Source organism: Symphalangus syndactylus, chromosome 5, assembly GCF_028878055.3.
Source record: "Symphalangus syndactylus isolate Jambi chromosome 5, NHGRI_mSymSyn1-v2.1_pri, whole genome shotgun sequence".
In the NCBI taxonomy this organism is placed as follows: Eukaryota; Metazoa; Chordata; class Mammalia; order Primates; family Hylobatidae; genus Symphalangus; species Symphalangus syndactylus.
In genome coordinates, this window is record NC_072427.2 from 115,255,395 (window position 1) to 115,270,905 (window position 15,511).

Below are 15,511 nucleotides of genomic sequence, written 5' to 3' on the forward strand. Positions count from 1 at the left end.
GCTCATGCCTGTAATCCCAGCACTTCGCGAGGCCGAGGCGGGTGAATTACCTGAGGTCAGGAGTTCTAGACTAGCCTGGTCAACATGGTGAAACCCCATCTCTACTAAAAATGTAAAAATCAGCGGGGTGTGGTGGCAGGCGCCTGTAATCCCAGCTACTCAGGAGGCTGAGGCACAAGAATCATTTGAACCCAGGAGGCAGAGGTTGCAGTGAGCCAAGATCACACCACTTCACTCTAGCCTGGGCAACGAGAGTCAGACTCCATCTCAAAAAAAAAAAGACAGAAACTCTTAAAAACAATAGCACTATTATCACCGCTTAAAAATTGTTTAGTTTCTTAGTATGGTTAATATAGAGTGTTAAAATATTCCCAATGATTTTAGATATTTTGTTTTTCACAGTCAGTTTGTTTCAGTTGGGATCCAAGCACAGTCCACACATTGGATCTCGGCACCCGCCCCTTAAGTCTCTGAATCTGTAGCCACCTTAACTTCGCTTTCTCCACAAAGCCCAGCCCAGACATCTCACTTTCCCACCTACAAGGTATTGCTCATGCTGTACTCAGTGCCCAAAATGTCCTCAGCCCGCATGCCCAAACATCACACAAAATCCAACTCAAATACTGTCCCCTCCATAAAATCTTTCATGATTGCCACCAGTCCTCCTCCTAAGCACAGCCATGGGGTGTCCTATAGGGTTTCCTATATGATATTATCTCCACTTCACCTGGGTCATTTATTCTTGTCTATAATCAGCTTGAGAGTTACATATCTCCCCTTCAATCTCCTGGAAGGGTAAATTCCACCTCATTTATATGTATAGTCCTCACGAACTTAGCACGATGCCCTGTACTTGGCAGTTGCTCAGTAAATCAATTTGTAAGTGCTGTATTTAAAAATCATGCAAACGGAGAAATGAAGGATGGCAAGAGTATCTCACATGTCTTCATCCTCCCTCCTCTTCTCCCTCATCCATTCCCTTGGGAGATATTTGTTGCATAACTGCTGTATGCTGGGCACTCTGAAAGTGCCTAATGGCCCAAAAGTCGTATTATCTGGCACAAAAATAAAAGTGGCTTTTTTATCAGCATCAAAATACTTGCAACTCTTAGATGCAAAATTACTCCTTCCAAGATTAACATTAACATCATGATATTGCTCCTAACAAACAAGATTTGTTCATTTTCATGAGAAGTAATTTGAATTTATAAATTAAAAGCCAAAACAGTCTAATGGTTGGTCTTGAGACTGTTGAGGACTCTAAACACATCTCCCTTTTTGTCTATTCATCCATCTAACCCACAAACATTTACTAAACATCTATTAAGTACCAAGCACAATGGTGTTACCAAGTAGAAAATGATGACAGTACCTAGTAGGCAGGGAAGATAAAACCCAGAACAAAATTGCCAACAATACCAGGTCTCTAGAAACTGTAAGGTCCAAAAGGCAACAAGGGAAGTTTCTGGAGGAGCTGGAATTTGAGCTGAGCCTACTTTCTGACAAACTTCAAGAAACTATACTGTCTGTACTTCTCTTTCGCACAAGAGTTGCAGATAGGAAAGGTTAGGTTTGGAAAAAAGAAGCCAACAGCTGTGAACAAGGTTCATTTTACTCCCAGATGGCAGTCATTCACATCCCTATTGAGCACCCGTTTCCTCTAAAGGGTTCCAGCCATGGCCACAAACCCAAGGAAGAAGACGACATTTCCTTTTTAAAACTAAAAAAAGTATAAAATGACCAGAAACAGAGAAAAAAGCATGTTATGAAATAAGTTGCTTAAGTGCTTACTCCTTTAAAAGAATGTTTGGTAGCTATAATCTCCTTTCTAATAGACTATGAAGATCCATTTCTCTATAAAAAGAGAACTTAAATAGTGCACATTATAACCCAAACCACCACCGCTCTGCCAGTGAGATGCAATTCATTCTGCTGGGTGAGGAAACCCCACATAACCTAGGCATCCATGAATTCCATCCACTGAGCAATCAATCTGCTCTTTAAAAGATATGGCTGATGGGTTTACAAAATACACTATTACGGAGTTATCTGTTTGGAATACCTGTACAACAATCTAAATATAACTTGACATTTTTCACCAAATGTTCTAGTAATGTAAAATCTTTAGTGCTCAAGCTAGGATAAAGTGCTTGTTATTTTACAATGATAAAATAGCACTTTAAGGGGTTTTGGCACTGGGGCAGTGGCAAGAATAAGAAAAACTGATGACAGAAGATTGGGCTGCTTCATAAGACCTATTGAAGAAATAAACTTTTTAATGCAATAAAATTTCTTTAAGAAATGTCCTTTTTTTTTTGGGAGGTTGAGGCTGATGGATCACCTGAGGTCAGAGATTTGAGACCAGCTTGGCCAACATGGTGAAACCCCGTCTCTACTAAAAATACAAAAATTAGTCAGGTGTGGTGGCGCATGCCTGTAATCCCAGCTACTCGGGAAGCTGTGGCAGGAGAATCACTTGAAACCAGGAGGTGGAGGTTGCAATGAGACGAGATCATTCCACTTCACTCCAGCCTGGGCGACAGAGTGAGACTTCATCTTACAAAAAAAAAAGTCAGTTTTTAGTCACAGTGGTGGGTGGGTTCTCCCCCTGGGGCAGGAAAAATCTAAGTGTAAGAGCACATATTTAAGAAACATTATTTACCAGATTTAAAAATTATATTTAATTCACTCTTCTCCAAGTATTTCATAATCTTAAGATTCTATTCTATAATACCAAGACATAAATAATATAACCAAAAACAGCACCCATCAACTAAATTGACACATTTGTCCCCCATAAAATATGACTCTATCACATTTGTTAAGCAGCCACCTTCAGAAGCAAAAGCTAATATGGTGAAAAGACACAATCAGGATCCTCTTTAAGAAACTGCAAGGAAGCCGCGCACAGTGGCTCACATCTGTAATCCCAACACTTTGGGAGGCCGAGGTGGGCAGATCACTTGAGGCCAGGAGTTCGAGACCAGCCTGGTCGACATGGCGAAAGCCCATCTCTACTAAAAATACAAAAAAATTAGCCAGGCTTGGTGGCACATGCCTGTAATCCCAGCTACTTGGGAGGCTGAGGCAGGAGAACTGCTTGAACCTGGGAGGGGTTGGTTGCAATGAGCCAAGACCGCACCACTGCCCTCCAACCAGGGTGACCGAGCAAGACTCCATCTCAAAAAAAAAAAGAAGGATAGAGAAAGAAAGAAACTGCAGAGAAATTCAAAAGCAAGGCACAGAAATTCACAGAATAATACTAGAGTTCCAGAAAAGACCTCCCACATCACCACTGAAAAAATTCAACAAGAACTACACGGCAGGGACTGAAAACCCAGTCAGAAAGGAAATTTGTCCTAAACTAACTTTCACTTGCCAGACACTGCACAGATGTGACTATGTCCCAGGCACCATGCTGAGCTCAAGAGGCTAAGAGCACAGGCTCTTGACTTGCATATGGGGCGTATTGGTCTATGTTATTTTATTTATTTATTTATTTTGTAATTTGAAGACATGCTTAAAAGTTGGGAGATCTCACAGAAACATCCAGATATCTGGCTTCTTGGAAAAAATGAAAGATCTAGCAACATGGGCCCAGCATTCCCTCACTGGCAACTCGAAGCTGGAGCAGAGAAGCCACTGACTGCTCCAGCAAAGGACATGCCCTCCAGCCAGCTTGTCACAGTCCCCACCACACCCTCCTATCATCCCAATAACAGACTCAGTGCTTTACTCATTTATGCTCCCTGTCTGGCCCCAGAGGTACTAGAGTTTTCCACTCCCTCTCAGGAAAAAAAAAAGGGGGGGGACAAAAGTGCCCCCTATGCCTAAGAAGTGCAGAGTCTAATGGAGGAGACAGACAAGATGAGAAATTATAATAGGGTATGATACAAACTACAGTAGAAGAATGGCCAGGGTTCCGCAGAAACCCTAAGGAAGGTGAAGAAGGGTGCAACTAACTCCACCAAAGGGAGTATAGGTATCTAGGGCATGTTCACAAAAGAGAGGACATTTGGGGAAAGCCTTGCAGGACAACAGCCTGGTCAGATGGCAAAGTAGGAGCAAGTCACTCTACACGTATGAAGAGGTGAGAGGTCTGAAAGATACAGAGTTTTCTGGAGGTGGGCTAGGCAGAGAAGGGACTCCTTCCCTACCATGCTAACAATTTTCAGCTTAAATCTGGGGCAATGGGGAGTCAAGCAAGTTACTTAAGCAGAGGCTGACACGATCAGATTTGGTTTTTTAAGGAAAGATGCTGGCAGCAGTATAGAAAACAACCTGGAACAAAGAGCCCTTGCTGGCCCACACCCCAGTGGGTACTAAGGCGAACCCCTTTGTGTTAGCTTCCCGGTGCTTGGAAACTGTCCATTCTCTGCCAATGATACACGTCTTGACTACTTCGCCTGTTTTGTTTTTACAGACTGATATGGGTCAATGTAGTTATCGCTCTTGAACAGGCATAATGAAAATAATATGAGTTAATATATAACGCAGACATTGAACAGGTCAAAACGCAGTAACATAAGTCTCTACTGATGATCTCAATTCCATACAACAAAGATATCCTTTCACCTACCATGTGTCCTTTCCTCACTTACCTATCTCTGACAGTAGAGAACCTGGAAGCTTCCAATAAATAGCCCCCACCCCATGTGAGGCACAAGTTTGATTTTCCTTATACTTAAATCACTACGAACATAACCCCCAACACTATTCTCAACTATCCTTGAAGGAACCACCCAGAATACACCACATTAACTCATGTTTTGAGGCAAGATTTATGGGTGATAAAGATATGGGTCCAAAGGAGAAACATTTTACTCAGTAGCCTATTGGCATGTACCTGATGAAGCAATAGCACATAAAGATCAATCACAAGGATACCAGGCTGCTGCACAGAAATGAAATGAGATGCAAATAATAGGCATGTCCCCTCAAAGCAATAAAAATTAAATCAGTTTCTCTTTTCCTCCTCAAATTCAGTCAAATCTAAAAAAATAATAAGATAGGGAAATCAACAAGAGGCTTTTAAAAACGGTCTCAAAGTTGTAATAACCCCAAACAGACTATTTCCCAGACTTTTTATTGTTATAACAAACAAACCCATCTTTCATTTCTTGTCATTTGCAATTACTGTGCCATAATTGAAAATCACTGAATCACCATAGGGCTTAGGGGAGACAGGGCCTACTAGCTCTGAGCTGTCACTGTAATCATCACAGAATAAACAATATCAAGAGTTCTTTCTTCATCATTTTTAACCTATATATTGCAGAGTCTCTGAAAATTTTATAATCTGTAATTCCCCTCTTTCCCTAAAGATGGCATGACATTTCAAATGATTTTCCCCTTCAAAATATTGTTTTTCTCCTCTTCAACAGCCAGTATGACGTCTGCCCCAAAAGACTTCAGCATAATTTTGAATCTATTTGTAGGAGCCAAGAATTCAATTAAGAGAAAAATTATCTTGGAAGGGTTTGGGCAATTCAGCCAATTAACCCTCTTGTAACTGTGCTGAGAAAAGAACCTGAATTGTCTAACAAAAGGCTACACAAAATCAAAAGGAACAGATTAGGGTGGGGGGTGAAGGATTCCAGGAATCTGGGTCTTGTCTGCACTTCTGCCCATTAACGTGGTCACACAATGCCCTCGGCCTCTGACCGTTAGGAACGCCTGGGAGAGTACATCCCTCCACTCTGCAACGGGCTGCAGAACCTCAAGTGTTCATCTGCAGCCTCTTCATCTCCCCACCTGCAATAGGATTTAACCAATGCCCCTACCAACGTTTCAGTTTATACACTTTAAAAGGTCAATAGCAGGACCATTGAGCTTATTGTTAATAAGCTCTGTGTCCATGATCTGATGAATTGAGATTCACTCTCTAATTAAAAGGAAGGAATGGAATTTGCAGTGGTGTGGGAGAGAGGGTCTTACCCTTTCATCTGTTTCCAAGACAGATTCTCCTGCCCCATCCCTCACCTTGGTTGCCTCTTCCACACTCTCCCTCAGGGCCTGCAGCTCAGCATCATATTGCTCCTTCAGCTTGTCCATCTCCTGATCATGGCTGGAAACCTCTTCCTTCAGGGCTCCCTTCAGAGCGGTGAGTTCACGCTCTCGCTTTCTCAAGAGGTCTTCTTGCTCTTCTTTGGCAATCAGCAGATCTTGAAGATCCTGTTTTGCCTGTAAGAGCTCCTAGAGAGAGGAAACACGAAGGGAGGAGGTGACAATGAAACATCTTGTTGAGAGGCCCTGTATCTCCCCTCCAGTTCGGTCCCCATGTGCATAGCCATTTCACCTGGCCTTGCCACTATCTCCTTCCTCATCCCGCACACTGTTTAGACCATTTCTTCCTCTCCCCCTGCATTTCTCAGAGGCCATCATTCCCTTGGATTCCTCTGTCTCTGCTTCTTGGAGATTTGATCAAATTTGAGGGAGAAAGGGGAAACTAATGTAAATTTCACTGCTTTGGGGAACACGTCTGTATTTTCCATCTCGTTTCACTTCTGTGCAGTGATCTGTTGCCCTTGCTCTTGCCCTGTGTGTGCTGTTGCTTCACGGGGGACACGCCAGCTTGCCTACCTTGCTTCATATCCCCTGGGACCCTGAGTGTGGTCAAACTCTTCATCCACATTCCTCGTACTCAGGACGACTTTGCCTGTTTTTCTTCTATCTCATTTGCCCATCTGAGCAGGGCACAATATTCGTATTTTCCCCTTCTTAACTGCCAAGTGTTAATGAGGAAGGTCACAAAGCTGGGGCAACACGCTCCACTATAAACCACATTACCTGAGCCCAGTGTGTCCTGCCAAAGGCTCAGCGTTCCTTTCCCTCCAGCATCTTTGTCCCAGACCTTCTCAGTTTTCCAGCTCAGGACTCGCCCTCACAGACACCTTTGTTCTTCCCTCAGCCAGAGAGATGTGGGCACCTTGGCTCCTTCTCCACCTCAACCCCTCTCTGCACTCCAGGCCTTCTTCCACCCAGAGTCCCTCCACAGACAATGCACTGTCCCCTGCCAGCCTGCTCCCAGTCTTCACTCCATCAGTTATTGACATGGTTTGGCTCTGTGTCCTCACCCAAATCTCGAGTTATAATTCCCATAATCCCCATGTGTCAAGGGAGGAACACTGTGGGAGATGATTGGATCATGTGGATACTTTTCCCCATGTTGTTCTTGCGATAGTGAGTTCTCATGAGATATGATGGTTTTATAAGGGGCTTTCCCCGCTTTGCTCACTCTCTCTCCTGTTGCCTTGTGAAAAAGGTGCCTGCTTCCCCTTCTGCCATGATTGTAAGTTTCCTGAGGCCTCCTCAGCCATGCGGAACTGTGAGTCAATTAAACCTCCTTTGTTCATAAATTACCCAGTCTCAGGTAGTATCTTCATAGCAGTGTGAGAATGGACTAATACAGTTGTCTTTTCTTTCTGCCATTTTGTTCCTACCCAGATTCTTGAATCTTGGCTACCTGCCAAACTTCACCACCAAAATGTCTGAAAGCATAACTTCTGTTCACTGCCTCTACTTCACAACTGCCCATTTACTTCTTAATCTCTTACTATATGATGATTTTTGTCCCTACTCTATCAAGACAGTCCCCTCCGAGGTCATTGTGACCTTTAATCATAACTGATGGCCTTTTCCCAGTTGTCAATTTTCTTTACCCCTCTTTCATCCTCCCTTCCTGTCTCTCTGAGATGCCCTTCTTTCTTGTAATGCCAAGATAACACAGACTCCTGTTTTCTTCCCTCAGGCTGCTTCTTCTGTGATAATCTTTTCTGGCTTTTCACTCCCTCTTCCCAAAATCTATGATCTCCAAGAATGCAACTTTGCATTCTTTATTCTCTCTTAGCAAGCTCATTTTTGTTTTTCCAACTATTAATTCTATGTAAATGACTCCTAAACCTTTACCTCTTACCCTTCTCTGAGTTCAAACCTGCACTAACACATTCAAAGACCTGCTAGATGCACCCGTCTGGATGTCCTGTGGTACCTCAGATTCAGTAGGATTAAAATTTCAAGAGAATTCATCATGCTCCTTCCTTCCTTCTTCCTTTGTTCTTTGCTCTTGTGAAAAGCACCACTTGCCCCCTCAGCACTCAAGCTCAGAAACTTGGCAAGACTTTGCCTTTTCTCTTCCTGGTCTCTCATAACCAAAAAGTTAGTTCTGCAACATCTTCAATCCTTTCCATCACCTCCCTGGGTAAAGCCCTCCTCACCTCCTGTGCAGGTGGTTTACGATAACCACTCAGCTGCTCCCCACGCCCAGGCTCTCACCTACAGCCTCTATGGCAATCCATGCAACATCTTCAGTCCGGAATGCCCTTCTCAGGCCCATCTCTCCCTGCCTTTCAGAAAATCTTTGAAGACCCAGATACGGTAAGACCTCCTCCAAGAGGTCTTCCTTGAATATCCCTCTTGAATACCCATCTCATTTTAGCTGTTCTTCTCACAGTACTTAAGATGTTTTATTTTACATTCTATATATTTTAATCATTTTTCTAATCTCCATTTGACTCCCCTACTTATCCTTGTTGAAAGAAGGATACAGATCTGATTTATTATATTTTTGATGCATAGATTAATATTGGGAGCACTTATCTGTTCAGATATAAATAAACAAGTGCAGTACAGCAGGTGTCTGGAGATGTCAGAATCCTAAACTCATCAGTTATTTCACATGTGGCTTCTGCATAAGAACACGACCTGTTTTCTTGGAACCCCGGGGGAATCAGAGGCATGGTTGCCACCTGGGGACCCAAGGCTTCAGAGATGATAAGCTACTTTCCATTCAAGAATTGTCTCCCTGATGAGGGAAGAAACATTTTATTGATTTAAGTATAACTGACAACGAGATCTCTTTCATTTTCTCTAGGACATGCACCTCCATTGAACCAAGGGAACCTCTACAATCCCAAGGTGGGGCTGCATTGCACAGACTAAGATTTTGCCCATCAAGAATCTAACAAGCAGGCACTGACAAGCTCAGATGAAATGTCAAGAGACCCATGCAGGTAACGAGGCCAGCTCTGGCTCCTTCAAAGCACCAAACACAGAGAGCTTATGAAAATATGCTCTGTCCTCATATTTATCAAAGAGGACGCTTGCTGCTGCTGCCCAGCCCCTTCTTAAGGAAGATCAGAGTCTCTCCTGAATTACTGTTGCTTCCGGCTACCCCACAGGGCTTCCTGGAACCTCCTGCCAGCACCTTTAGTGCAGGTCCTGTGATTCTGACCCCTGTTTCCTGCTTTTACTCTCACACATTTCTCAATTGTTTGGACGATAAGACAGTTCCTCTCCCTACACTTATCTTTTCCAGCATATCTCTGTTTTGTGTTGCCTTTTGTGTGCTGCCGCCAATGCATGTCAAGACTGAGGTTTTTATGGTCCATTCTGCAACGACATGCTGTTATCTGTGGCTGGGGCTGTCGCTTAAGTGGACTGTGCAGCACAAATCCAATCAGATTACACCTCGCCATATCACTTAGTAGCACTTGAAGTTTTCCAGAGTAGAGACTAAAAGGTACATGAGGTTTCAAAAACTTCACTCCATCACCTCGGGGCTTAATTATATCAATCAAAGAAGGGAGAGAAAAATACATAAACTTCAAAATGTAAGTATACATCCATTAGAGGTCAACTTGCCTCTCTGTGGACTCCAGTTAAAGAAAACAAGGGAAAACTGGCTGTCTGGGAGTGGCGAGAGCTAGAAAAGTTGACTGTGTTTGGTCCTTATACGTCATAAGAACTGTGCTGAGCATTTCTAACAATCCAGAGAGATGGATATTCAAGGAGATGAAGATTACTATTCTTCATAAACGAACGAAGCTCTGAGACTCTAACATGCCTAAGATCACAGAGCCTTATAAGCAGTAGAGTCAAGAATGGGACCTAGATGGGTCCTAATGCCCTTTCCCTTCACTATGGTCAGTACAGACCTGACCACAAAACCACACACTCAAGAAGGCCGAGAAGCAAACAGTCACATTGGTGTTCATCCATTAGATGCTATTATGCTTTGGCTGTGTCCCCACCCAAATCTCATCTTGAATTGCAGCTCCCATAACTCCCCCATGTTGAGGGAGGAGTCCAGTGGGAGATAATAGAATCATGGGGGTGGCTTCCCCCGTACTGTTCTTGTGGTAGTGAGTAAGTCTCAGGAGATCTGATTATTTTATAAGGGGAAACCCCTGTCACTTGGCTCTTGCTCGCCACCACGTGAGATGTGCCTTTCACCCTCTGCCATGGTTATGAGGCCTCCCCGGCCACATGGAACTGTGAGTCCATTAAACCTCTTTCTTTTGTAAGTTGCCCGGTCTCAGGTATGTCTTTTTCAGCAGCGGGAAAACAGCCTAGTACAGATGCCAACAAAACAGAGCACTGTGTTTTGCTGCAAGGCCCTTTAAGGAGGTCCATCTTCTTAAACTAAAGCAAAGAAACACGACCAGAGCCTGAAGAGACGGGTAGGAGATCTGAGAGAAAAAGGAACACACTAGGGGACCAGCTGGTCTGCAGCAGCAGCAAGTGGCCACCCCAAGACCATGCGCACTGAGAAACAGGCACCCGGATGTCCAGAATGGCAATGTATTTGCTCACAAACAGCTTTACGTCACACACCACCTGTGCACGAGCATGCCACATCAAAATGAGGAAGACACCAGTCTAGACCCTCTTTTGCATAAGTGCTTCCCAGAAGTTCCACAGGGTCCCTATCTCTGGCCCATGCTCACTGAAAGCATAAATAAAAGGTTTTATAGCAATGGTAGCTGACAAAGAATTCTGTCATTTTTTTGTTCCAGAAGGACGGCCAAGGAAGCATCACACGACTGGTGAGAATCATGGTATCTTTGGCTGCCTTTTTTATAAAAATTTGTAGAATGTTCAATAATATCATTACAAAAGAGGTTTTAGAGACATAATTTCTGAGCACAATCTCTCCTCAGACCACTACAGTTTTATAACCAGACTATTTTAATGAGACTGAAGTACCTGCGTCTTGGCAAATGACAGGAATAAAACACCACAAGACTCAGCTGGAGGGAGGCCCATCTCTCAGCACCACAGGCTCCCATCAAAGCAGACATTTGATAATTAGAAAACCCCACCATCGTGGCACTTAGCGAGCTGTCTCACGTTGACCTGTCACCCTTGGAATGGAAGGTAATGCATTCCTGACAAAGAAGTGGTGGAAACCTGTTCTATAATCATTTTTGTAACTTGAGCTGAAAAAAAAAAAAAATTCAGAATCATCTATTTAACTAAGAATAACAAAGTCAACCCGTTGTTGGTCAATTTTATGGTTTACTCTCAGAAAGTATTTTCTACTATTTCTCCCTTCCTTCTTTTTTTTAACTGTTTTATTTATTTATTTTTTAAGTGAAAGCCAGTTTATTAGAGAAGAAACAAAAGAATGGCTACTTCATAGACAGAGCAGCCTATTCCTTCTTAATGTTACTTTACTGATTGCATACAGGGGTCTGATGTTATTTAACAAAATGTGACATATTAAAAGCTATTTCATGCAAAATCTGGTCCATTATGCAGGACTTGCAAAACTTGGGCCTTCAACCTTTTTCAAACATTCAAAAGCATAAGTGTTTAATGCTCATTGTGTTAAGAGTTTGTTCCAAGCTAAATGCCATGGGAAACTTGGTCACAACTACACTCTGTTATCAAATCCCCCCAGGCCACTTTTTATGAAGATATGAAGAATAAATTGAAAGTGACAAGGAGACAGGGTCTATTTTACTAGTAATGTAGAAACCATAGATCATAGTTTAAGTGTTGCTGACAAGTCAAAGGAAACTGATAAAAACAGAGGGCGATTTTCTGAAGCAAGAGAAACCCACTTTGGCCTAGGGAGGCTAATTACACTCTAACTCATCTTGCAGAAAGGCAGCAGTAAATGATACAGTTCCTGTTATGGGAAAGAGACAAACTACCTGTAAGCCAGCAACATCACGAACAGGTTTAAGAAAATATGTGCTATTGCCCACTCCTGTATCTCGCATTGTCAGCCTCTGCCTGAACACATCACCAAAAGCCTCATATCGTTATCCCATTATCAATATAAATAAATCAATAAACTAATGATGTTCAGTTAATAGATATGCAGTATGGCATGTTTAAAGAGGAAAAGAAGTATGCAGTTCATTTCAGAATTATTCCCTTTTTTAAAAAATGGTGACATTTTTCAAGTAATTTAAATACGAAAAAGTATTTATTCATTTGCTCTGTTGCTTGGCACTGTGCTAGATGTGAAATGGGGAAAGAAGCAAAGGTGACTGCTCTTGAATTAGCTGGCTAGCAGAAGAAAGATACAAAATATGTGCAAGGTCAAGTGAGCTAAAATAGAGAAACTAAAAGGACAGGGGATATCAGGGGGCAACTCACAGTGACATCTGTCAGTTATTGGGGAAAATCAGCAACTTCAGAGACTTCCCAAGAGCTAACATAACATCTTTCCCTTTTAGAACCAATAAAATGTCCACACAAGGAATCAAGAATATGACAATGTTTTATCTTCTATTTAAATTTGATCATGAAGCTACACTTTTATTGAAAGCCATAAATTGTTCAGTGACATCATTTCTGGAAACTTATACTTAGAAACAATTTTTAAAGTAGTAAAAGGATAAATGTAAAAAATGTTCCCCACAATCTTTGTTTCATAATTACAAAAGAGGGAAAAAAAATGTAGGAGAATGGTTAAATATATTTTGGTTTATCTTCTTAAAAATGAAACACAAAGAGCATAAAGTATAATAAGAAAGAACAATTTTGATATCTTAACTTTTAAAAGCAGGTATCAAAACTGTAGGGACATTATGATTGTCCTTATATATACATGGGTAGATGAAACCTATCAATAGATAGGGAGGCAAACAGAGATTATAGAAATAAAAATGGCTGCTTAGGTATTAGGAAAGTATGTGTACGTCCCCCCTCCCCCTTTTTTAAATTTTCATTTTATGTTGTTTCAGTATTTTTTTCAGTGATAAATACATATATCTTCTTGTCTTCATAACTCTGAGCCCTGAGAGAAAACAGCACCATGAGAAGCAGTATTATACCAAGAATGTGGTGGTTTTTAAGGAATCATTTGATAAAAAGAGGAATCCCAGTTGGCAAGGAACAATGCTGAGGGCTTCTCAGGAGAAAAGGTCTGAATAGGGACAGAGAGATGGTCATATGTGGAGAAGAGGCAATCACCCTCCTCTGCCTATGTGAAAAATGGATTCATGAGAACTCCTGGGCTGGGTGACCAGAGTCACTCATCTCTGAGCTCCTGCCAGGTCACCGGGTGAAGAAAGGCTAAGTTCTAAAAAGTAGGACCTAAAAATCTCTCCTGGGGAATTACTGCAAAACTGGGGGAGGAAAGGAGTGACAGAACAGGAGACAACTGAGACTTAAAGAGTGTTCCAGGGACTTCAGAGCCAGAAACTTCTAGCCCCAAGTAAGGGAGACAGAAAACACCTAAGCCCAAAGAGGAAGGAAGTAGAAAATTAAATATTAACAAAGTACCTTTATGTTTTGACTTTTAATTTTTTTTGGCTTTGTTCTAAATTGTTTATCATCTCTTTGTTGGGCTATTCCTACAAACCACACTTATAAAGAAGTAGGTTCCAAAACTATGCTAGAATACAGGTGATGATAATGTTACAGCAAACATCAAACACCTAAATGGGTGCAGAGTTAAAAGTCCTGTCTTTTTCTGACCCCCAATTATACTTATTCCCTCTCCCAAAAATGCAGATATTCAAAACCAACATTCTTGCTTCCTAATAATTTCATACATGTGTATCTAATACCTCAACAAGATAATAATCTAATTTAGAGAAGAGAGAATACATAATAAAAACCCATAATAATTAGCAAATGCCAAGCTGAGAGGAGAGAGTCAAGCACTTCCACTGACTCACAGATCGTAAGAGCACAGGTGGAGCAGGTGTGCACATCAGAAAGTGACTTGCAGTGTACAAAAACCCCAGCCACTCCATCTTTCCAGGCAGGTGGGGCCTGTCTTATCACCTGACCCCACAGCCCCGCTTACCTCAATCAGAGCTCCCTTCTCCCTGTCCTCCGATCGCTTTGCACTGTCCAGTTCATCGTGCATTTCTGAGAGCTGGTCCTGGAGATCCCTGATCTCAGTCTGATGCTGCTCCCGTTCCATCTTCACCTGGAATAGCCTGGCAGGGAAGTAGGCCCATTAGACAGGCTCTCCTGGGCTCTGCTTATTTCCATCCAGTCTGATTTCTGATCTTCAGAGGGTTACACAAGTCTCTAAGGCCCCAAGGAGCCTCCCCATTCTCTGTTCTGCACTGAGCACGTGATCACCAACCTGAAAAGGTGCCTGAGAAGAACTTAGGCTATGGTCTAATTGCTCACAGGAGGATAAATGAGAAGTCAAACCAACAAAGTGGGTATGGTTATACGGAGACGTTTTCTCCCCAAAAAGAGATGGTAGGGTACTAGAATTTGGATGTAGAAGATAAAGAAATGAAAAAGAAAAATTTCCCACTAAAGCCACCCCATCCTTCCACTGTCTACTATCCCAGTGTTCTAGACCAGGAGAGTTGGCAAATTATGGACTGTGGGCCAGTTCAGCCCACTGCCTGTTATTGTAAAGTTTTACTGGAACATGGTCATGCTCATTCATTTATGAGTAGCCATTTCATTTCACAATACAATGGCAGAGCTGAGTGTGTGCAACAGACTGTATGACCCACAAACCCTAAAATAATCACCACCTGATGAAAAAAAAAGTTTACAAAACTCTGCCCTGAACCAAACTCACAACTACACCTTTTTATTTTGTAAAGCTTTTACTATACCCTATATTTTCTGATTTTTTTCTTACTAAACTCTTTTCTGCAATTAGCCTCTATTATTGTTTTAAACGCAAAACACCACCATCAAAACTGCAAGGACAATCAAATGCTTTTATTATATAATGTCCTCTTTTTCTTGAACTTCCCCCTAGATTTCATTCCCACTTGACTTTCCGCTTAAGGCTTCTGTCGTGTCCACAGGACGTCATAGCACTGTGTATTCTCAGACCTTGGTTTTCGATTCCTTTGCCACAGATTTTAATACAACATAATGGCAGGGGCATCTTGGACCTAACTTTCCTTCTCTGTAGACTGAGGGAAGGTATAAGCACCCATCGCAAACACCAGCACCATCCAGGATAAAATGCACAGGCTGAGAGCTCACAGAGGCCACGTGACGCATGCTTTTTAGAAGGTGGGCCCAGGCTCCTTGAACTCTGTCTTTCAATATTAGCACTCAGTGCTCCCTGCTTCCCACTTACCTGCTAGGAGGTCCACTTTAAGGACTGAAACTTTGTAATGCATACTTCAAGGTGCACAAAGAATGTTAAGAATTACTAACCTTTTTGTTTATCAGTCTACATGTGTCGCCAGCTTCATAATTTTACAAAGATAAGAGGAAGAAAAGGAAAAGTCAGCTGCCTTTATAAATATTTGGAAGGCTGGGTAGTATTAAATGGACA

General features: G+C 42.2%; 1 protein-coding gene across 3 annotated transcripts in view; it reads right to left on the minus strand.

Annotated features, from left to right (window-relative positions):
* The window catches only part of CGNL1 (cingulin like 1), a 175,277-nt gene that overhangs the window by 83,400 nt on the left and 76,366 nt on the right, over positions 1–15,511 (minus strand). For all 3 annotated transcript variants that reach the window (XM_055279290.2, XM_063639394.1, XM_055279289.2), the window contains exons 7-8: positions 14,051–14,186; positions 5,983–6,195 (exon numbers count right to left, since the gene is read on the minus strand). In XM_055279290.2, coding sequence (XP_055135265.2) covers positions 5,983–6,195; positions 14,051–14,186 — 349 coding nt within the window. The remainder of the gene's footprint in view (positions 1–5,982; positions 6,196–14,050; positions 14,187–15,511) is intronic.